Here is a 24,867-nt window from a genome sequence, read left to right on the forward strand (position 1 = left end):
TGTAGGGAATTCCAGATGAGCTCACCAAAAACCAATCAGAAATCTCCAGGGATTACTGGGAACCACTTCCTTTCCCACTGCATGAGTAGCCACATGAGCAAAAGGTAATGGGGGAGATCAGCTCCTATTCTCCCAGGGTCTCCTTCACAGAGGTGACCTATGAATAAAGCAATATGCAATCCTCTACACAGTGTACATATAATACAAATCTTTTTAGCTGGAGACATGGGAGCCAAGCAATAATAATGCATTTGTGAGGCACTGACAATGTTTGTTATATGACCTTATATACTACTTCTAAAAAAATAAACCAGGACATCTTTTATTGATAAAGATGTATATTCATAAAAATACTGTTAATTAGAAAATGAACACAAACATCAATCACAATAGCAAGAAAAGGAAGCATGAAGATAAAATTATCAAAGGCAGTTCTAAGATTTCATCATATCTTAACAGCCTGAGAAAAGCCTGGTACTTCAAAAATAATTAGGTTAAGGCACCAAGTAAGAGGCTCTCGTTACTACTAGTCTTACCTCATTTGGTGGTGTGACCCTAAGGAAGGTGTCCAAAGTAGATCACAGCACACAGGCACATTGGTGTGGTCATATATTGTTGGCAACTTGGGCCCATGTTGTGTGGAGTTTTGGAAGTAAAGCACCATCTCTTTGAATTGTGTACAGAAATTAACCATGAACCAGTGCTGGTCTTTAAGCAATAGCATGCCCTTCACATGGCCCGTTAGCACCTTGTGGCTCTATTTTGAAATAGCTTGATAATACTTAAGCCACAGGAATAACTCCCAAGAATTAGTTCTCCCTTTGAAAATTAAGTAGCTTGAGAGATGGTTTGCAAAGGAAAATAGACTGGCATTTTTTGGGCACACCTCATGTGAATATGTGCCAAATTCAGCATTACAATTTAGAGTTGTACGGTTAATACTTGCAGAAGAATGGTACTTGGCCTAGAAAACCTGGCTGTACGATAGCTCAAGACATTACAACTTGCCTGCCTATTGGCAGGTCAATCTAGAGACAACTTATTTTACCATTTAGCTGAAATGGAAAAAACCTTCTGATTTCCAATGTTTAAAACAGAGGTGGGGAACCTCTAGCCCATGAGCCAAATTTGGCCTGGCAGAGGTCCCAATTTCATTTTCCCAAACCATGGCCACTTGCCCCACATCTGACATCATATGTGATGTCAAAGTGTGGGGCAGGTAGAGATGCAGCTGATCCCTGCAGAACAGCTGCATTGATTGAGTGACTGAGTTCCCATGGGAAATTTGACTGCACAGCAAATTCCTGCAGAAAGCAGCTTTGCCAGCTATATGTTTGGCGCTGGCAAGCTCAGGGCTGGCAAAACCCCTTGCACTGTAGTTCCCAAATGCCTGACATCCTGCTAACATTTTAAAAACAATGTGTGATGGACTTTGACAGGTGGATGGGATATCCTGCATACCAATCATTTGGTGCTATAATGACTTCAAGTGATTTACAGATGGGTTGTTCTGCCCAATGGGCCAAAAAGGTTTCCCACCCCTGGATTTAAACCATGAACTTTCAGCTCCAAGCATCCCATTCTCTGTTGGCAGATAGTTGTTGCCCAGGCACTTTTAGCTGGCTCTTTCCATTAATTTTCTTACTCCTAAAGCAATGTCACATACCACTAAGCCATATTCACAGGTGTGGTGAAACAAAGTCCATTTCTGTGCCATATAAAACTAGTGAGCACTGTGAATTACAGAATAATGTATTGCCACTTGGTTTACACAATGCATGGCTTGCAAAAACAACAATGTACCCTCTAAATCTAGATGAGTTCAAAGTACAGGGCAGATATTCCACATGCTAGAATCATCGGCACTATAATTTTTTTCTGTCAATTTAATTTTGCTTTGTTTCTATCCATGCTTCTTATATGGCTTCTATAGCTATTATAGGTAGTATATTACAGAGTAGTAGAGGAGGTGCTTGCAGTCTTCTCTGTTTCAACTGCCCTTCTTTGCCTGCCAAGGCAAACTGCCTTTGGAAATGATACCAGGAAAGTGGGTAAGAAAGGTGAAATGAAGTCTGCCCCTGCTTCAGCTGGAGTCATCCACTACTAGGTGCCCTGTGGGAAGGATCCTTATGGCTTGGTATTTTTAAATTTTGATTACTGTGTGTTAATATGCATTGATGGTACTTGTAAATAATTTTGAAAGGATTTGTATCCTGAAAAGTGTAATATAAATAATTGTAACAATAAGAGAGATGGGGCGCCTCCTTTCCCAAGCAGAATCAAGAACAGAATCAGTGCCATGCTACAAGTTTGCCTACAACACAATCTGTATGACTTACTTCTTCAAGAGAGTCGTGGGGAGATACTCTACTTACATGGTTGAAATCATCTGCCTAGTCAGCACACTCATTTATGTAGTATTCATATTTTACAAGCATTTTGAAAGCTTCCAACCCATCCCCACAACCCACTTTTATGGCTGGAGAACCAAGGTCAAGAGTTACTTTTCCAAGATCAGAGCTTTCCAAACTATGTGTCACAGTGTGTAGGTGTGTCACGCAAATGCTCCCCATGCTCCTCCCAGGGCTGGTACCCTTTATCTTTACCTTCCTAGTAAAACTGAATTACTGTGTCACGAAATTATGCATGTCTAAAAAGTGTGTTACCAACATGAAAGGTTTGAAAAGCTCTGCTATAGATGAATCCTTCAAAGCTAAATTGCTTATCATATCCCTTCAACAACAGGATTTGCCATACTAGATATAAAGCAAGATTTGCAGCACATTCAGCTTAAGGGCAACATGCTATTCCCTCTGTTATTGTGATTCTGCTTAAGAGACTCTAGAAAACTTTCATATTAGCTGTTTTTCTGACATAAAAAAGGTAAAGGTAAAGGACCCCTGACAGTTAAGCCAAGTTGCAGATGACTCTGGGGTTGGGGCGCTCATCTTGCTTTACAGGCCAAGGGAGCCGGTGTTTGTCCGCAGACAGTTTTTCCGGGTCATGTGGACAGAATGACTAAGCTGCTTCTGGCACAACGGAACACCAAAACCAGAGCAGCGCACAGAAACGCCGTTTACCTTCCCACCGGAGCAGTACTTATTTATCTACTTGTACTTTTAGTGTGCTTTCGAACTGCTAGGTTGACATAAGGCAGCATCAAAAGGATAGAACAGATTAAATAGAACTACTAATTATCCTAAGCCCTATACATGTTCTTGCATTCTCCCAATCAACTCTTCCGCTGTCTTATACCAACTGTTACATCCCACAGCAGCAGGACAAACACTTACATTCACACTAAGTCCCAAGGAACAATATTGGGATTTTAATTATTTTATTTTATATTTACCAGGAAATGGGAAATAGCCAGCAAATTATTTGATCTAGCTTCCTCTCCAACAAGGAGATGTTTCCTAGGAAGCAAACAATGCCACCCTCTTCTTGCTGCTCATCAGTTAACTAGGCACAAGGTTACAGTAGCAGTGAGTTCTACAGAAAAAAAAATGTTTAAACCTGTCATGCACTACTCTACAGGAGCTTACACGCAAACTGACAAATCCAGCAAAGCCTGGATTGTGGGAAGCTGGGTGTATTGGGGTGGGGAGCATTTCCTATGAATAAAGCTTTGACTCAAGGAACAAAATGGGAAGTTGCTGTATCCTGTGGAAAAGAGCAAGAGGAAATCTGCAAGGGTGGAACAAACAAAGGGGAAGATGGCTCTAGATAGGATGGGAAGGGCAGCTCCTGCTCCCCCAACACACACAAGGTAGGCAAGTCAAGTTTGGGACACAGGCATCCTGTTTACAAGACAAAGCCATCTCTAGGACTCAATCCTAGAATACAATTTAGAGTATACATTTTTTAAAATGAAGGTACTAATGATGTGCAAATGCCATAAATCACAGCTGGAATACTGTAACTGAAGCAATCCAGAATTAACTACCTCAGAGTTGCTTAACAATCATTATATTATATATAAACATGAGCCAACACTGTCTAATGGGCAGTGTTACCTCAGACCTAGAGTGCTCAGGCACAGATACCAAGAACAGACCATGTCCTGCGCTGGTAACTTCAAAATCAGATTCCTTCCATTTTGACTATTTGACACTTTAGTTAGTCTAAAATGCAGCTGCCAGACTACTAACTGGGACTGACTCAGAGGAACCCAGCTTGAAACAGCTACACTAAAGGCAGTTTCATTTCCAAGCACAATTCAAAATGCAAGTTCTGCTTACTTTTAAAGCACTATGGTTTGTGACCTGTGGGCACCTTAAGTTCCACTTTATATTAAAATGTGCCCATGCACTGAAGTATTTGCCACAGGATATTATAAGGGAGATGATAACCAAAGAGAAGGTATTCTCAGCTATTGCACCATTATCTTTGGAATGTTATCCCCAGAGAAGCTGTCCCACACGACCTTGTGAGAATAAATTAAGTAAGGATTATAAAATTTAAAAGCACCAAAGATATAATAGGATGATCCTATCACAAGGAAATTGGGCCCTTTGTACAGCCTAACTGCAACTGTATTTTCAAAAACATATGTTCTTGATGCAATAAGTCTCTCTGACAACCAAGTGGTGAGCAATGCTGAAATTAAAGTCATAATATAAAATTAATTTCAAGTCTGTAGCCATCAACAGTACTTGTGAGCCTACTGACAATGCAATTTTTTTATCCTAGAAGCCTCAGAAGTCAATTGTCTAGAATTTTTCTGGATCTAATTATTAACTTTTATGAATATAAGAGATATATAAGTATTGAGAATTCTCCTGCTGCACTCTACTTGGTATTATGACTCATTAGATAAGATTTGCTACCACCTGCATACTTCCGTTTAAGATTAGACCCTTTCCAAAACACATGATTTAGACGGACAGTCATGGACTTGATTGTGCCATATGTTAAAGCAGCTGAACAGCTTACTTTATGAAGAATGAAGAAAGGCAAGCTTTGCTATCATCATTATCAGTTCTGACCTCAGGAGTGCTCTCATATGAGTAAAGAGAAAACCACAGCCTCAGAAGTCACTTAAAAGAACGTAAACCCCCAGCATGGGTGATGCAGGACTGCTAGGTTGTGCCATTCTTTGCTGAAACAGGGGGCACAGCATGAAGACGAAATGCCCTGCAAAGACTGAACCCTCTGAGTCCCTACACACTAACACTAGAAACGTTAGCTCAGGATAGCTGCTGGATTCCAGTCCAATATGGACTCTTAGCTGCACTGCTGTGGCCAGGGTTGTTTTGTTTTTTGCTGTGCTTTTCTTAGAGCAGTTTTGTGGTATATGTGGCTTTTATGTAAAGAAAAACCAACAGCGAAGATGGCCTGTACACTCAGTGACTCAGTCCACATGTGAACAGGAAAGGAAGGTAGCCAGAGAGAGGAAGAGACAAAACCTCAAGTAAAAGAGAGGGGGGAAGGGGCGGGGAGACTTGCATTGGTAAAGGGATTTAAGGTTTAGAACTAAAGGATGACTGCTATTCTCAACAATTCTCTAGTGTCCTCATGGTTCAACAGATTTCCATAAAAAGTGCCAGCAACATAAAACCCATGCCAATTCCAGGGTTCTGCCCCTGTTGATACCAGCAAAGAATCAAGGGCTTAATTCTTGCTGAAATAAGCAGCATAAGATGATGCCTGTTGGGTCATACCAAATGTCTATTTAGAAGACTAGCATAAGCTACAGTCAACATGCCACTTTTTATCTGTCCAACTCCCTGGTAGTCTCTCCTCCCTTCCCCGCATATGTAAATGAACAAGGGCATTCCCTGGTGTCCCAGGAGAACATGAAGACATCAGCAGACCAGTTGGGAACAAGAAAAAAAATCAGTTTACTCTTTCACTGGATCGGGGGGGGGGCAGCGGAGAGAGAGAGAAAATTGTTTACATATTGAGACCTTTAAAGTTATTGGATCTCAGCAAAAGTTACCGTATTTTTCGCTCTATAACACGCACCCGACCATAACACGCACATAGTTTTTAAAGGAAAATCTGTAGGCATGCCATCCGTAGGCATTCCCTCCATAACACGCACAGACATTTCCCCTTACTTTTTAGGAGGAAAAAAGTGAGTGTTATGGTGCAAAAAATACGGTAACTCTGTATTAGTCACAACCCTTGGCTAAAGAACATTTCCAGTTGTGCATTCATCCCGTCAAGCTGCACTTTTGGGGATCACTGCAGGGTTTCTAAACTCATCTTGTCTATCCTGTGGAGGTCAGAAAGATACATATATTCGCCCTGGACCTGAGTTAGAAACTCCCCGGTGGAACTTTACAATTCTGTACCAAACCTCACACCAAGGCTATGGAAGGGTAAAGGGCCTTCAGTTCCGGTTAGACCTTGCAAACCACATGATGCTTAACACATAAGATTAATGGGTTTGTAGTTGCTAATTTCACATCACAGGTCTGAGGGGTTGTTAGATCAGTATCTTGGATCATCTGCCAACTCCCACATGCCTTTCCATTCCTCCCTCCTACCATTCTATTCTCATGATGCAGACTAACTGTATTTCAACCCTGCTTTATCATACTTAATCAGAGGTGACTAACATTTCCTAATCAACAATGCACCCCAAGATGCCTACTGCTTCTACTTTGTCTTCATCATCTGTTGGTCATGCTCATGAAAACCTCAAGAAGAAGAGCTTATTTAACTGTTGATCTCATTGGCTCCTTTCTCACCGTCCAAGTAAATTAAGAAAATTCCACTCAAACCTAAGACAGAATGAAAACAGCACCTCATCTACAAAAGAACACTTTATATTTGGGCTCTACAACCCCCTATGCAAGGCTCAGTAGTTGTCACCCTGCAGACAACTAGCCCAGACCCTTTGGATGCAACTAGCACCTAGGTGTCCACCCCCACACTTGCTTTGAATCCTTAGGTAGGCTCAGCTGCTCCTGGTTACACAATAATAACTAGGCTGTCTTTTTTCCTGGCATACTGGCAACTGGGAAGGAGCATCTGGTAGCATGAAGGCAAGGTTAGAAAGACAAAATGCTTTGAAGGAACTGCTTTTTCTGCAACACCCCTCCTCCATACTAATCAAAGAGAGCCACTCTTAATATAGTGCCAGTCTGCATCTTCATAGTGCTAATGTCTTTAAGGGAAATTTAACAAGAGCACTCACTTCTTTGTAAGGCCGTCATATGTAAATACTTCATCCTATCAGAGACTTGTCTAAAGGCTAAGTGCATTTCAACATCACAAAATTGCTTGTATCTTTTTATAAAAAGCAAGATATCAGGCTACTAGAATTAGCTTTAAGGAATTAAGAACTGGTTTTTTCTGGTTCTGGGATCTCTCTTATTTAGATCTCTGGACAATGCTCTTTGCCAGATGAAACAAGCAGGTTCCCATTTCAGATGTTGTCCCAAACAACTTATTGGCATGGATTTGATAAATAAGCTACATTTCAGTTCCCCAGCATGCACTGACAGTACCAAGGTCAAGGTTTTTTTTGAATGATTCCTTGCTTAAGCTGGGATGCTCAGTCTAAAATGTGTGAGACACCACATATTTTGATCCAAACACTCAAGAGAATAAGAAAGCAGCTCTAAAAGCAGTTCCCTGATAACTAGACCAAAGCTAGAGGAATCATTTTTGTTACTCTCATTTGGTGGCAGCACATAAAGGATATTGTCATCACAAGCAAAACTCATCATACTTTAACCCACATGAGTGAAAAGTTTATAACCAATTGGCTATGTTGGTCTTTGCACTGATACATACACTAGGGCTTGGCCCATGTAAAATTAAAATGGATGACAGTTATTTCCGCTGTCTTGTCATCGCATTGTAGCACCATGTGGTAATCTCATCTTGTCCCCAAGTGACCATTCATGCATTATTCTCAAACAAAGCTTGTTAAACTGCCATGATGCCGGATGTAGACCCCTTTTAAGACATAATCCCACACCTGTCATTACTATTAGTCCTCCTCCCAAAAGGACTCTTTTCCCATGATATCTGGAGCAACCACATGAAAGAGAAGAACAATTTTGCTAGCATGGAATGGCAAAAAACCCAAACTCACCCCTTTTCAATTTATTGTCACACACATGCTAATATGGTGGAAAATACAAGTAGTCAGAAAAAGAGAGAAACAATACACTCGTCCAGGCAGGACAAACTGCATAGTACCAAAGGCAGTGCCAACCGACACCTCTGTGTATTCATGTTGCTCTCATCCCATACTGTACTTAAGAGAGCCAGTGTCCTCTCAGTGAAGCTCTGCCTACATCAACACTTTCTCCTTTCCTTGCTCAAAAGTAAGTTTGTGCTCAGGTTTGGAGCCCCACCCTACAAATAACACAATTGTGCTCCCTGCTGTTCACCGCAATCCCTGGACCCATAAACCAGCTACCTACCCAAATGCTACTGCATGCAACCTAAATCGTCTCCCCAACTGTCCTGTACTCTCGACTATGTCTTTGGCTCCTAAACAGTGAACAGACATAACTGGTTCCGTTTTCGAGCTAACTTCAGGGAGACAGAAAAATGAAGGGATTTCTCCTGCTCGGTTCCTCCCAACCCTCCAGCCTGCTCTCCAGGGAAGTTCCAAACAGAAATTCATTCTCACTGTCATTAACCGCAGCTGGTTTCGCGTTTGACCGAAGGTACCTTCCACTCGCTTTCGGTTTATGGAAAACCTAATGTGTGTTTTTTTTGGGGGGGGGGGATGCGAGACAGAGACAGAAGTGGGCTGGTCGTAAATACTATGCCTTCCTTCCTTCCTTCCTTCCTCTCCCCGCGCCAACCCCTATGGATCTGGGAGCTTGGGAAGGAGATTCTAACACCGCGTGGGATTCCACCCCATCCACACAGCGAGATGTAAGCGCCGCGCATTTTGCATTAGAGCCGCCTGGAGACTGACGGGGGGGGGGCTTGCCTCACCTTCTTCTCCTTGTGGGGCTTTCGGATGAAGGAGGTTCGGGCTGTGAAGTACTGCTCTAGCTCGGAGTCCGAGTCCTCTTGGCTGCAGTAGCCGCTGCTGGTGGTGCTGCTCCAGGTCATCTCGAAGGACGGGGTGGTGGCCGCCGCGTCACCCTCGCCCATGCCCAGCTTAGGCTTCTCCTCCACTTCCTCTCGCTCCCTTTGCTTCTTCACGAGAAGACCCGAAGATCCCCGCCCCGCCGCCGCCACCACACACCAGCGGACCAAACAAACCCAAGCCGTCTGCGTGCCCAGAAACCCGGCAGAGCTGGGGAGGAGCTGCGCGGCTTCTCTCCGTACAAACTGCCTCCTGACGGGAGGAGGGAACGATAATAAACACCTAAACAGCGCCTAGAAGGAGCAGCCCGCGTCCGTTGGTCGCCTGCGAACCCCTCTTTCAAGCACTGAAGCCACGCCGGCCGAGAGCCGCCTCATGGAAGTTCCCCGCCTTCTGCCGGGCGAGGGCTGCTCGAGTGGCAACAGACTCCCGAGCTCCCTTTGGAGGCGAAGACGCCTCCTCTCCCTCCCTCTCCTGGCAGCCGTTGGGATTGAAACGTATACAGCCCCCGCACGCGCGCGCCTCATTGGACGGAGGCAGGGGAGGCTGACGTGGGAGAAGGCCCCCCTTCCCGTCGCGGGCGAAAAGCTCGGCCCCGCCCTTTCCCTCTTCTGCGGGAGCGGCCCGCGCAGTGATTTCATCCCCAAGCCAGCCACGCGGGAAGTGGAGTGACGCTTACTGGCTTTCCTCTCCCCGCGCCTTTCAAGTCCTCCCGGAATAGCAACACCCTAGAGCCGCCCTCAACTTAACCTTATGCAGCCGCCCCCCCCCAAAAAAAAAGCCAAAAAAAGAAAAGTTTCAAGGGTTGCGGTATACATTCCCGGCAATTCCTTCCAAGTATACTGTATATATTGTCTAGGATAGGCAGGTTTGGTCGGCTGTATTTGTAAACCTACTCGGACGTAGGTCTCACAGAAACGTTTAAGAATTGGGTTGTTCGTTTAAAAGGCAAAAACGCAGTTTCCCGTTTGGTAGGGTTGCTCCACTTTTTTTGGGGGGGGCGCAGGGATAGGGATGTGCAGCTGCCAGAAATTCTGCATGTAAGCCTCATACAAATCTCTAGAAGAATAAAATTTATTGGATTTCTGCCTTGTGGGCAGCTATCAGGGCACAGAAATTTGCAACAGTAAGAGATGACTGTCACAAAGACTTTGGAGTGAAGTGTTCCTATTGGTTCTAGACAGGACTAGAACTAAAATGACAGTTACAAAGACTACAGTGACTATTTTCTTTCAAAGGCATGGGCAAATAAAAGGTCTTCAAATTCCACCAGAACATGGCCATGGAAGAGGACTGTGATCTCCCCCAGCAGAGAGTCCCAGAGACAGGGTGCTTTACAGAGAAAGTCCTCTCTGACATTGGACTTCCATGCTACCTTCATAGCATACGAGAATAACCTCTTCCTGATTGTAAACTGCACAATGGATTATCTAAAGAAAGGTATTCCTTCAAGGATTTATGACGGGTACAACAATATCTGGAGGGCCACAGATTCTCCACCTCAAGACACAGAGAAAGGCAGAAATTCAATCACATGTTCCTTATACTAGCCAGATTAGAAATATTCTAAATTTCCCAGAGCCATGTGTGCAAACATCACTACAGTCACATGTAGAGAACATATCTCTTATATATTGAGTTTAGCAGAATTCTAAAAAACAAAGTACAAGCCTATGGCCTCCACCTAGGAACTTTCTCAGATCATTTTCACTACGGAAGAGCTCTCAGGTTGATGGAGCACTGCCTCATAACATAATTTGTACATGAGTTAATCTAGTCCTGTTTAACTTTATTTTTGATCCTTTAATCTTTGTTGCTTAAAGTATTTAGTTCTGTAAGTCTGGTAATCTCTCGCCACCCCTTTGCTGCTCTAGACCAAACAGATAGCATGAATAGCACACCTCCAGGCATTTCTGGCCCTAACAGATAAGTGAGGGAGGGAAATCTCTTAACAATATATGTTAAGACACCTTTGCCAAATTACAAGAAAGAAGATTCTGACTAAACATCAGGGAGAACTTTCTGATGGTAAGAGCTGTTCAATAGTGGAACGGACTCCCTTGGAAGATGGTGGATTCTTCTTCATTGGAGGTTATTAAGCAGAGGCTGGATTGCCATCTGTCATGGATGCTTTAGTTGAGATTCATACATTGCAAGGAGTTGGACTAGATGAATCTCAAGGTCCTTTCCAACTCTATGATTGTATTAAGAGGTCAACGAGATGGAAGAACATTGAAGAGATGCCACTTTGAGCCAAAAATCAGGGATTCCTCCCCCACCCAATTCCCTTGTACGTGCATGTCTGTCTGTTTCTGTCTGTCCTGGGAATAGCTTGCAAAAGCTGTTGCTAAGCAATGTAGTTCCATGGCAGAAGTGTTTAGTCCAGCACGTGGCAAAATGTTAATTGGCAATGAGCAATGCCAGCTGGGCTGATGGCCTTGCATCTCTAAGTACCTGCCCTTTCAGCCCTCCCTGCCCCTGGGACATGATAGCAGCGTCTAGCCCCAGCTGCAGCAAGCAGCTCTGCCAATAACAGGATGGAATTGGATCTGTCAGAACCATGATGAAATCTGTGGACCCCTCCCTTCTTCTGCTAAATTCTTGTCTTGTTTTGAAAATGCAAGCTGATTGCTGCATTTATCGAGAGGTACCAGAGGCTTCCCACATATGGCAGCAGCAAAATTCTCTTAAGCAGATAAGACAGCCAGGGATAAACCCTCTATAATTTATAATATACCTAGTGCTATGCTAAATATGAGTGAAGATAAGAGAAAACCTAGCCATGTGAAGGAACAGAAGTGATTAGTGTAGGGAGCTCCTGAACATTTTAGGATTTTCACACTTGTATACTGCATCAAAAATCCACTCTCTGTGTCTGTCTCTTCCTGCCTCATTACAGGCAGCTGCAATCTGAAGGGTAATCTGCAACCTGTTTAGTTACCTATCAAAAAGTACCCCTGATTTTACTAAGCTTGTCTGCAAACACTATCCTTCAGATGTATTCCTATATACATTTTGGGGAGCACCAGACAAATATCGCACTAGTCTGGCAAATCTATGAGTCCCAAGAACAAAAGGTATTATAGAACACAGGTGGGGAACTTCAGGCCCAGGGGCCAAATACAGGACCCTTGGAAATCTCACTTGGCTACATACCCGCCACAGGCCACGCCCTTCACTGGCACTGCTCTGCATCCTCCTTGAGTGCTTTTGCTAGGCTGGAATGTGTCCTTGCAGTATAATAATGCACCTTGCTTGTCTGAATGGAGAGGGGTGTACCTGTGCCTGAATTTTGCATGGCTGGAATGTAACCTACTGTACAATGGAGAAGTCACATTTCTTGCCCCACCTACTTCTTGCTGCTAAGCCCTGTCCACCAGCGGTGCATAGCCCCTGGGAAGTTGCACAGGAAGGAATGTGGCCCTTGAGCCAAAAGAAGTTCCTCACCCACTATAAAAAGAAAGGAAGTGTAGTTTGTAGTTCTGGCTATTCCAACCTCAAAATGACATCTAGCGTGTTAATTTGGTACAAAAGCTACAAATGAACATAAAAATCGCCTTGCCAACTCAGCAAATAGTGTCTCTCCTACCCCAAAGCCATGGTTCATAGTACCAAGGCCAGCCAAGTTATTCTTGAACTTCTCCATCTCTCCAACATACATATACATATACATACATACATACATACATACATACATGTTTGCTGCTCTTTCATGACACCCCATATCAGCTGCCTATGACAGTCAGCTCATAATGCCTAATGGATGGGCTGGCACAATTTGCGTGAGCATTCAAGTTCTTGTAAAGGAGTGTTTCCAGCTATTCCAGATGTATTTTCTTCAGTGCAAAGAAGCTCTTTGCATTTTTACTGCCCCGTGTATGATAGGGTTGCCATATTCCAAAGACCAAAAATTCGGATCCCCCACCACCACTCCGCATCTCCATCGCTCCCTCCCTCCCCGCCGCTGTCCCCTTCTTTGCCCCCCTGCTCGCCCCCTCCTTCCATCCCCTCTTGCACCTTCACTGTCTTCGGCCTCCTGCTCTCTTTTCACCTGGGCACTCCTCCTGGAAAGCCAGGCCGGCCTTCCCCAGGCTGCGGTTGGCCTTTGCCACCTCTGGAAAAGCAGTACAGGCCAGCCTTCCACAGGCTGTGGCTGGCCTCCACTGCCTCTGGAGAAGTGGTGCAGGCTAGGCGCTTCAGTGGCTCTGGGGCCACGAGGCCTGCAGGGGCTCCAGCCTGGAGGCCACTGAGGGAAGGAGGAGAGACGTACACATGGCTGCCAAAAGTAACAGCGCCATGGCTGCCCCTTCCTTTTGTGACAGCACCGCTGCTCAGCCAGTGCCCTCAGCACACCAAAAACAAAAAACACAACCCCATTAAAATAAATAAATAAATTAAAAAATCCTCCTGGACCCTTGAAATCCCAGGCATGTCCTGGAAATTCCGGACATATGACAACCCTACTATATGACTCAGAACTATTTTCTTACCACATTGGTGTCTTTTTCTACTGTCTGCTCGTTGCCTTCATTCTGTTCACTGTCTTCATATCTGGGGCCACTGCAGTCTAGCCGGATAAGGGTGCGGCATCGGTAATGACAGATGAACTTGCAGTCTAAGGAAAATAAAAAGAAGACAATCCATAAGGCAGGGGGGGGGGGACAAAGCTCAGGAAGAAAAGGAACCCACAGGTTTAGTCTGCACAAGGAAACGCACCACATGTCAGATCTCGGGGGGGGGGGGGAGCAAATAGGCTATTGCTGCACATCACACAACTTTTGCAGGTATGATTAAGCAGGAAGGGGTGGGAGGAGATGGTACTCGAATCTCAGTAGCAATATGTCAATTAGGTTTCAAACTGCTCAGGACCTCCTTTTTCCTAATTCTCAAGAAAAGGCTTACTCTAAGCACTGAAATACATTGTGAGATAGGCTAGTACAGTCATACCTCATATTATGTTTGCTTCAGGTTGAGCGTTTTCAGGTTGCGTCTTGCAACGACCTGGAAGTACCAGAAAGGGTTACTTCCGGGTTTCGCCACTCGCGCATGCACAGATGCGCAAAATGACGTCACACACATGCACAGAAGCAGTGAATCGCAACCCGCACACGTGCAGACACGGGTTGCGTTCTGCTCATGTTTCGAACAGGCCTTAGGTTACAGGCGTTTCAGGTTACAGACGTTTCAGGTTACAGACTCCGCTAACCCAGAAATAGTACCTCAGGTTAAGAACTTTGCTTCAGGATGAGAACAGAAATCGTGCAGTGGCAGCAGCAGGAGGCCCCATTAGCTAAAGTGGTACCTCAGGTTAAGAATGGTTTCAGGTTAAGAACAGACCTCCAGAACGAATTAAGTTCTTAACCCGAGGTACAGTACCACTGTACTTCATATGCCAAAAGTAATCCGTTCTGGAAGACCGTTTGATTTCCGAAACATTCAACAACCGAAGAGCAAAGAGTGGTCTGCAAAGTCAATGGAGAAAATTGGAGAGAAAAAAACCGCAGCAGAAGCTGTTCGACTTCTGAGGCGCGTTCGAAAACTGAAATGTTTGGCTTCTGAGACGCTCGAAAACCAAGGTACCACTGTATTTAAGGCAGGCTTCTTTCTTCCCTTTCTTCTCCCCTCACCCCACAAAAGGAAAGCTTATCTAACCTTTGCCTCATCACACCAGAATCATGGTCAACACTTCGTTTTTACTATATCTAGAATCTTCATTTTAAACTTCTCTGTCTTTTGCTCTTAATATGCAATGCTGGCCTCTTATCTCCAGGGCATTGCTTTAATGCATAGCCATTGTAGCCTCTTGGCAGAAAGACAGACCAGAAAATTACCCCTCCCCTCCCCACTCTCTTCAAAGGAAGAGGCATGAAAGAGCCTCTGTCCCAAGGCATCACCTTTCCCTGGCAGCCACTCTGCCGCCTGCCAGGATAAAGGCCTCATTTTAAGAGGCAGCCTGCACTGATTATTTTCTGCTTGGATGGACTGAATCTGCTGCATAGGGTATGTGCTCACGTGAGAGGAATGCTTAATGCCACTCACATAGTGTCGAGGCACAATGTCGCCCTCAGCATAGGGAGTGCCCTGCTCCCCTAGGCCTCAGACAATCTGGATGGCCTTGTACTGGGCAAAACAGAAAGATAACAGAACATCCACACAAACGGCCTTCTCCATGTCCCCCTTTTTCTTGTGGCCTCATCAGGCAACACAAGTAAAAAATGGTAGAAGGATTAGGGGTTTAAAATATGCTTTCTAAGTATGCTGCCTTTAAAAAAAAAAGGAAGTAAAAAAGACGCCAGCACACACATTTGCAAGATGTCTTCAGTTATAACATGGAAAGACCAACACACTTTTCAGAGAAGATACATGTTCAGCAACACTAGGGAAACAGACTAGGAAAAAATATGGCAGAAATTTCTGGCAATCAAACAAAGCATGCTCATATATTTATTGCGAGAATGCATGTCCTCAGAAATATTTCCAGTCTCTGCCTGGGGACTTAAAAAAACCCCTGATTTCTCTATGTTGTAATAAGAGACAGCATTGTAAATGCAAAACCTTTCTGTATCTGCAATTTAAGCAGGACTCGATTAATCATTATGCTATGTGTAGATTGGAGCCTTTTGTCTGCTGCAATTATCAGATTTCATTTCCATGCAGAAACAGCACAGCTTTTACTAAACAGCTGAGCACCACCCAGATTACATTCCTGTAGCAAGCACCTTTTGTTACAGAGGAACTGTACTTTCCAAGCATTCAAACACTCAATCAAGTTGCTGGAGAAATGCAATTATTTCTCTAGAAAGAAACAGAACACCTCTACAGTCCAGACAACTGGTTTATTGAGCAATCTTCCTGATTTTCTTATTACACAAAGCTCACATGAAGGTCAGATTAGTATATCTGGTCTTTACCGAACATTCATTCAGATTTGTTTGCAGGGCAGTTGTACAACAAGCATTCATCCTCCATTCATCCTGATCTGCTTGTGGGTGTTTATACATCTTCTCATTAATTAACCCATCCCACACTTTTAAATCCCATCACTTTCCAAACTGCAAAAAGCCATTCTTTTTCCAACTGGATTTGCTCTAATAGGGCAGGGCTGGGGAATTATTGGCCCTCCAGAAGTTGCTGAACTACAACTCCCAAGAGCCCTAGCAAGCATGACTAAGGGCCAGGGATGATGGCAGATGTGGAATTTAGTACTGTATTTACGCAAATCACTCTGGAGTCCATTACTCTCTCCAGAGTCTATAACCAACCATCATGCACTCATTTTTAGACTGACTCTGTCTGTCAGCTGTTGAATACATATGCCTGTTTAACTACCTCAGTATATCTAATGCTGCTTTTATCTGTGGAGCAGTAACTGGGCAGATTTATTCTTTGATGAATCACTAAAATGGCAGAGATCAAGAGCAGGAAAATAACTGGCTCCACCTAAAAATCATAAAGATTAGTGAATGAATATCATTCTCACCTACATATTTTGCAAAACCCATCTTTATTTTCCACAATTTATAGCAGCACATATTCTTACTGCACAACAGTAAACTCTTAGGTTTCATACATTCTGCCCACTGAAATAAAATGGTGGTTATGTTTTGCCTCTAAGATAGTGAAGAAAATAATGAAAAGTGAAAGCAGTCTGTGTCTTCAAGTCTCTTAGGCCAGAAGGCAAATATAATTTAATGAGTTTAGACTTTAGGGCCTTGACCCAAAGTATCAGCATCAAGCAGACGGCCTGCCACTAGCCACAAACATCGCAGGGCTGAGGACAAAGAAGAATCATACTGAACAACACGAAATCAGAGAAATGGTACCATATTTTTCGCCCCATAGGACGCACTTTCCCCCCTACAAAAATGAAGGGGAAATGTGTGTGCGTCCTATGGGGCAAATGCAGGCTTTCGCTGAAGCCTGGAGAGCGAGAGGCATTGGTGCGCACCGACCTCTCTCGCTCTCCAGGCTTCAGGAAGCTATCCGCAAGCCTTGCAAGCCCGGCGGGAGTTCCCGTGGGCTCACAAGGCTTGCGGGCAGCAGCCTGCAACCCGAAGCTCGGGGAGCCCTCCACGAGGCTTGGGACAGCAGCCTGCAGCCAGAAGCACGGGGCGCCCTCCGGAGGGCAGGTGTGCGCAAGGCTTGGGGCGGCAGCCGCGGCTGGGGGGGGGGATAATTTTTTTTTATTCATTCCCCCCCCCCAAAAAATGAGGTGCATCCTATGGGCCGGTGCGCCCTATAGGATGAAAAATACGGTAATTCTATCTCAGGGTTCTAGCAGTTGCCAATTGTCTTGCACCAGCGCAAGTACTGAGCAGCAGAAAGCAGTCCTTTTACAGGCAAGTATAAGAGGTGCCACCATGATTTTTCAGATATTTTTTTTTTAAAAAATGAAGCTCCTCAACAGAATAAATCCGTTAGCAATTTCATTATTCCACACTGCAAACTGTTAGATTTATTTCTGATTTGTCTCTTTGCCTCTTCTTTTCCAGGGAAAAGAACTTTTAAACACTCTGACACCCTCTAGTGACATCTGCTCTGCTTTACAGGCATTAGGAGAATGCACTTCCATTATCCTACTTGTATCCCATTCATTAAGGTGCACAATTTTATTCTGGATTAATTACTCTGGAATAATTTCTCTCAATACTTTAAATATCTTTAATTGTCATCAGTAACAGATTAGACGTAAAATGAAACACTAACACCAGAGTTCTAATTTATATGGGAACAATTAATGCCAAACTGTTAATCCTACCTGAATTCTAGAATCAGAACTGCTCTTGACTGAAGGACTGCCTTATACAATTAGGATGTAGTACTCCAAAGTATTCCATGCCATCACTATTCTTCTATGAATTTGTCTCTAGCCCTCTGCATCTCAAATCAATTGTTGTTTTTAACAAAAGCAATCAAGGTTAGCAAAGGTGCAAGAAAAAATTAAGCGCTCAAAGTGTAACAATTCTGTGTTTAGGTCCAATTTATATGACATTTTGTAGGATGTGACAAGTTTGTTACAGGAGTTTCCCTTGCTAAGTCTACTAAACATTATTCAGCATTAACAGTGTGCTAGACGTTATACAAAACTGTTAGTCAACAGGCAATCTTGCAGGATTAGTGTAAATTATGGGAGGACATGGCAGAGGACATGGTAGCAATTTGAGAAAGTGGCTGGAACAAACAGGGTAAAACAAATGAAGTTCTCAGAGTGTATGGCAGCCAGAGACAAAGATACAGACAAAGGTAGGCTCAGGGATACAAAGCCTGCTATGAGGCACAGTTAAGGAGCTCTTCGCAAATCACACCCACTGAGTTTAGAGCAGCCACATCCTTTCAGCTACAGTTGCTGAAAGGGTGGGAACACGGAGGGTAGGCCAATCAAATTACTCTCAGCCATTCTTTGTGCTTGGTACAGACTAAGTTTGGAAGCAAGTCCAAGTCCTAAGAAGACTGCACATATGATACTGTTCCTGCTCAGAAGACTTACTATGTACAATAGATTAACAAGACAGAAGATATGCCATCTTTCCCACCCCCCTGGAACGAGCCTATCAGGTAGAGATTCAACAGGGGCAGCCTTCCCAGCCCTTGATGCTCCACAAACATGCACAAACTTTGGGCAGGAAGGGCTGAGTTTTCACATATTCACATAAAGGTAAAGGTAAAGGTACCCCTGCCCGTACGGGCCAGTCTTGACAGACTCTGGGGTTGTGCGCCCATCTCATTCAAGAGGCCAGGGGCCAGCGCTGTCCGGAGACACTTCCGGGTCACGTGGCCAGCGTGACATCGCTGCTCTGGCGAGCCAGAGCCGCACACGGAAACGCCGTTTACCTTCCCGCTGGTAAGCGGTCCCTATTTATCTACTTGCACCCAGAGGTGCTTTCGAACTGCTAGGTTGGCAGGCGCTGGGACCAAGCAGCGGGAGCGCACCCCGCCGCAGGGATTCGAACCGCCGACCTTTCGATCGGCAAGTCCTAGGCGCTGAGGCTTTAACTCACAGCGCCACCTGCGCCCACATATTCACATAGGCTGTCATTAAAGTAAGCAGCCACAAATCAGGATCTTCTGGGTCCTGGCCTATCAGAACAAGAGAAATAAAACAGCTGTTGTCCAGCATCCTGCAAGCACACACACACAAACACAATATCTGTGTGCATGCCCCAGTGAAAGGTGTAGCAGAGCTTTCCTTGGCTATCACACATGCAACTTTGGTACACAATTCAGCACTGTTATCACACAATTATCCTTTTGGAAAATGGGGTTGGCAGGAATTCCAATCCATTGGAATAAAGGAAGCTGGTGAACCCAGCTGATTTCAAAGACCCAGTTTTCTTTTTGACATGGAGCATCCTTTTACATGGAGCATCAGTAGTCACTGCTTAGCAATAAATCAACTCTGGCACTATAAGCCAGCAGAGGAATGGAATACACATGTAATTGACAAGAACACCAAAGGTCTCCCAAGCACCCTGTAGCCTTCTCTCAGAATCCAACCCAACCAAACCAAACAGGACTTCACTGCTGGGCTTAAAAATAGGGGATTTAAGTGTATAATATTGGATATGGCCATGCCACACCTGCTTTCATGAACATACACATACTCCCACATGCATTTTCTCAACATGGAATGATTCAGTGGCAGAGAGGAAGGAGAAACAGATACTGAGTCATCTGTGGCCCAAGCAAACCTCATTCAGTTAACCTAGTTTCCCTACACGTCCTCTGATAAACAATATGCAATAGCTTTAAGGAGATCCCCCAGGGTACTACTTGTTGATTGCCTAGGGCTAGGCCCTAGACCATTGGAAAAGTTTCTAAATTCATAGTTTCAATTATGCCACAAGATCTGATGGCTTTCCCTGGCTGGATGCTATCCTTAACCGTCATAATTTGGGACCGTAACCCCTTCGGTCTTCTTCAGCCCCCCAACTGGGAACAACTGTGACAGCATGTTCATTCACATATCTATGTTCGTTATCACCCATGGTAATGCTTATAGTTAAACATCCACAGTGGATCATCTCACAGCAACACAAACAATATTTTCAATGTGGGAGTTATTGTGTTTAGGTGCAAATAATCAGATGATGGTGATACACACACACACACACGTGAACCAGCTTCAAGTCAATGTAGAACAATGTTTCAGAAACAAGTGAAAGAATTGTGGAAGCCCTTTTCATGCATGGGAAAATGCAAGCTGCTGGTGTCTGAGACCTCTAATCATTCCCACCCCCCCTTACAATTTTTTTCATCCATCTTGTGCCCTTTTAAAGAAGAATTCTGAGAGTCTTAAAAACTACTCCTGCTCTTCAGAGTACATGTGAGAATTTATATAGCCGGAGCTTAGATGGTACCACCACAATATGATGATTGTGGGCTGCTGATTAGGCTGTAGCAAACATTCATTTGGGATGTTCTGAGTTGCTCTTAAACAGAGGTAGTTCTGGCCTGTGTTAATCAGTAACAAATGAAGAAAGGGAAGGGGACTCCAATTTCTCCTACGGTCTGCACATACCTACTCCTAAATCAAAATATGATCCAGGTAATCAAAATGGTAGAAAAGAATGAGGATGTTGCTTGGCATTACTGAATTAGATTTTGATGCATTCAGTTACTGTTAAGCAAGTATTGTTGCAGTATAACAGACATTGAGAGAGCCATCACTCATGATGGCATGCACAGTTAACACACTGTAAATCTGCATAGGACTTCACATGCTCAAATGGTATGGGAATACAATATGTGAGAACATTCACTGGCATAGAACACTGTCTATAAGATCATATCCAAACCATATATTTAAAGCACATGGCTTCCCCAAAGAATATTGGGAACTGTAGTTCACCCTTCACAGAGCTACAATTCCCAACATCCTCAAGAAACTATAGATCCCAGTTTTATTTGGGGAAGCCATATACTTCAAATGCATGGTGTGGATGTGACCTCAGAGTCTACTTTAAGCTCCACCATTTGCTTAAAGCTGCAACTCTGTGCATACTTTCACCCAAATCCAAACAAGCTACCAGAATAATTATGTATGTTTCTTTAGCCCCAAACCCCAATTCCTCCAAAACTTAAAAACTTTCCAAAGCAAATTGTTCTCAAGCAGCCCTTGGGCCAATACAAAACACGTCCTTTACTTATCCTTTCTCTCTGTGTGCCATAGGCTTGTCGCCTTTCTTATTAAAGAGCTCTTCTGACTTTTAATAGCTGCAGGACAAGCAGTATGCAGCTTCTTTCAGCAGTGAGAGAAGTGATGGGGAAGCTATCCCAGTTGAATTTCTACCTGTAACGGAAGCCAGATAGGGCTACATCATCCTGGACTACTTAGTTTACTTTTATTACTCCTATTTCTCTTCCATTTCTTTTCAAATTGATGCTCCCTGAACCGAACGCTACCTTGCCCTCTTGCTTCTCCCAGAACCTCCTGCGAGGATGCAAAGCGGCCTGGCAAAAGCCGCCACGTGCGGCTGGAGGCCGGTACTCACGGATGCACTGCAGACGCTTCTTGTACACGCCCCAGATGAATTCCCCGCACAGATCACACCAGGTCGACTGGCTTTGCGCGCAGGGCTTGAAGACATGCCCCTCGCCCAGCTCCTCAGTCAGTTTGGGGTCGCTCTGGCCGCCCAGGAGTCGGATCTGGCGCACGCGGCTCAAGATCTCGGGCACTTTCCCCGGAGAAATCCTCAGGGCGTTGGCCCGCTCCAGCCGGACGGGGCGTTCAGACGTGCCTCGTGGGCCCCGCGTCAGGTCGAGCTGCTTCTCCAGCCCCAAGTTCTTCAGCTCGATCATCTCCTGGTCCACCGGCCGGTTCATGGCCACTACATAGGCTGAGGATGCAAAGCGGGAAAGGGGGCCTGCAAACACATCTCACAAGGGGCCCAGAAACATCCCCATCTCGCCCGCGTTCCTCGGGGGTCCCTGTGCTGTTCGGAGCAACCCGCACTCCTCTCTCGACCCCTTTCCCAGTCTGTCAAAAGTTCACTTCTTGTCTGTTTTCTCTTCCTCTCCGCCTGTCTTCTCCCCCGCCCCTTTTCACCCCTTAGCTTTAAAGCAGCAGCCAGAAAAAGTCACAGGCGATCTTTGTTGGGAAGATTAGAGCTCAGTAAGAGCCTCCCGCCCCCACGAGCGGGCGGGCAGCTTTCTTGGCTCCACAGCATCAGCCTCCTTTGGTTCTACAATCGTGCTCCATAAGAGGGGAAGCTGGGGAGAGTTGCGTTACTGTAGTTTAGGTCCTGCCTCTGAAGTGCTACCAGTTGCTGGCTTGCTCTTTCTTTTTTTGTTGAACAAGCAAGAGGAAAGGTCCCAGCTCCCCTCCCCTTCATGCATTTCCTCCTTACTAGGAGGAGGGGGGGGGGAGAAGAGACCAACAGGCGGCGCCTAGCCCTGCACGCCTTGAAGTAGTCGCTCGTCTTGCTTTCCGCCCCCCGCTTCTCCCGCATTAAGGCACCTCCGGAGTAAGACAGAAGAAGCGCAGCAGGTTTGAGGGAAGCGGCAGCCGGACACGTTGCCAACTCCCCGACAGCTGCGCAGCATCATTTCGTGGGACAGGCTGTGTGTCGTTGGCGGGGGGGATATGCAGGGGGGGAACCAAAAGGCGGGAGAGAAAGACACAGCTGTGAGGGAGTAGGGGAGAGTTGGCGCGGGAGTTTTAAGACTCCAGAGCATGGGTAGGCAAACTAAGGCCCGGGGGCCGGATCCGGCCCAATTGCCATCTAAATCCGGCCCGCTGACGGTCCGGGAATCAGCGACTTTTTACATGAGTAGACTGTGTCCTTTTATTTAAAATGCAACTCTGGGTTATAGGAATTCGTTCACCCCCCCCCATATAGTCCGGCTCCCCACAAGGTCTGAGGGCAGTGGACCGGCCCCCTGCTGCAAAAGTTTGCTGACCCCTGCTCCAGAGAGTCTCCACGCTGAGGGTTTCAGCAAAGCCGTCCCTCATAATCCCAAATGCTGCGTCAGACAAAAGGAGACCCCTCCAGGGGAGCTCTTGCTCCCCACGTCTCCTTAAGGACCTCGAGCAAATCGCCTCCCCTCTTCGCCCGCGCTGGGTCCTCCGCCTGCGCTCACAGCGAGGTTCCCGGGCTCGCGCTCTACTTCTGCAGCTGTGTTTCTATAGCGATGCTGCTGCTGCTGCTTTTGAAGCGGGCAACCGCAGCGCTTCGAGAGGCCGGCGCCTGACGTCAAAGTCTGGGGAGATGGAGGAGCGCACTGCGGGAGACGGCGCGGCTCCGTCTGAGCGGCAGCAAAGCGCCCACCTACCCTCAAAGGGAGGCTTCTGCTACCGGGGTTAATCTCTTCGGGTTATCAGCAGCTGGCAAGAGCAAAAGGAGCTCTTCCCCAAGGAGTGGAACACAAGGGCGGCTGTTTGCTAGGGTGCCAAATAGGGAAGGGGCCTCTGCCACTCAGACAACCACCATTTTCTCTAGGCCTGGAACACCCAGAAAAGGATGAAAGAATGCCGAATATGAACATCCCTCCTCTACTAGGTGTGGGCTGCCTTGCCTGAGGGCCCATTAAATCCTGAGGCTGGCACTGTTGCCATTTATTTTTCTGAGGAGGGAGCATGGGCGCAGCCAATTTTTATTTTGGGGGGGCAGAACTTTTGTTAGGGGGGACAGAACCCATGTGAATGATCTGTTAAGTATTTCTGTTGTTTTTCTTGATCTGGGGTAGGCAACTGCCCCCCCATGCTCATGGGACAGAGAATCTTAGACCTTTAAAAAGCTGTTTAATCTAATTTTATGAGGGAAAAGGAAAGATTTATCTGTCTAGGGATACAAGATTACAATGCACACATATGCAATAAATACCCTGCAATTGCTCATTCGATAAGTCTGGTGAGCATGTACCATTTGTTCTTTGAACAGAGTCTGTTATTTATCCATTTTAGCTATCTCAAGATATTAAAAATAAGCCATTCCTTTGTTCTTTTACAGAAGGCACCGCAACACATTTCCAGTGCCAAGCAAAACATAGTTTGCAGTTTTAAAAATATGCAACAGACTTAGTTTAAATGAGCTGCTATACCAGCCTTAATGAAATCAAAATGTTAGAGCATTCCCCTCATTCCTGCTGCATAATGTCTCAGCACTAGATCACCTCCTTGAGACCTCTAATTGGTTTGGATATGGCTAAATGTTAGTTCCAACCAAGTAAAGCATAAACTTAGCAAGGTTTCTCAGTATACACATCAAGTACTGCTTATGCTCGCATTTTTATGAAAACCAGCCTCCTGTTGGCCAGCATAATTTGCTATTCTTGGCTTAAGTAATTGCTTACCTGTTTTTTCATGCGACTTTCTGTGTAAATGTTCACAGTTGTGTTTTTCATTATTGCATAATGTAATTTAGAGGGTATTACTGTTTTTTGTCCTTGTTTGTGAGGGCCTCCCTACCCACTTACTGCCCCCTTGGACAAACTGTCAACACTTGGATGTTGGTGATGGGGCAAACAGCCACATTTTCAGAGAAGTAGCCATCTGGAAACATTGAATTTTTGCTGTTCACATTCTGCTGAAGTCAGGGATCATAAGTAATGCATGGAGACTGTGGACATCATCTGCATTTCCTTCCCCACTGCTTCCTGCCTGGGAAGTTCCACAGTGTAAACAGAGCCTAATCATTTGTCTTTGCATAACAAAAATGTTTTTTCTTGTTTGTAGTCATAATACTCTGGACTTCCTTAAGTCTTTAGGGTCTAGATATACAACTTCTTGTAAACTTTCTGAAGGCAGGACTGCACTGCACCCCACTGTGATGGTCATACTATATATCCCTAAGCAGGGTTACTAAGGATGCTGCTGTTTTGTTTTGGGTGAACTAATTCAGTGAAGCAAGGCATGAAGT

At 45.1% G+C, this 24,867-nt stretch overlaps 1 protein-coding gene across 4 annotated transcripts in view; it reads right to left on the minus strand.

Moving 5' to 3' along the window:
* Window positions 1-22,577, minus strand: part of RASSF1 (Ras association domain family member 1) — a 28,970-nt gene extending 6,393 nt beyond the window's left edge. Inside the window, exons 1-2 of one of the 4 annotated variants that reach the window (XM_083726636.1) lie at window positions 21,502-22,577; window positions 13,501-13,625 (exon numbers count right to left, since the gene is read on the minus strand). In XM_083726636.1, the coding sequence (XP_083582762.1) occupies window positions 13,501-13,625; window positions 21,502-21,832 (456 nt within the window). In that variant the 5' untranslated portion in view covers window positions 21,833-22,577. Of the gene's footprint in view, window positions 1-8,913; window positions 13,407-13,500; window positions 13,626-21,153; window positions 21,319-21,501 lie in introns of those variants that run through there. The other 3 variants (XM_083726638.1, XM_083726639.1, XM_083726637.1) reach the window with 3 other exon arrangements.
* Window positions 22,578-24,867: the final 2,290 nt, after the last annotated feature.

Source organism: Podarcis gaigeae, assembly GCF_964106915.1.
Source record: "Podarcis gaigeae genome assembly, chromosome: 2".
NCBI classification, from domain to species: Eukaryota; Metazoa; Chordata; class Lepidosauria; order Squamata; family Lacertidae; genus Podarcis; species Podarcis gaigeae.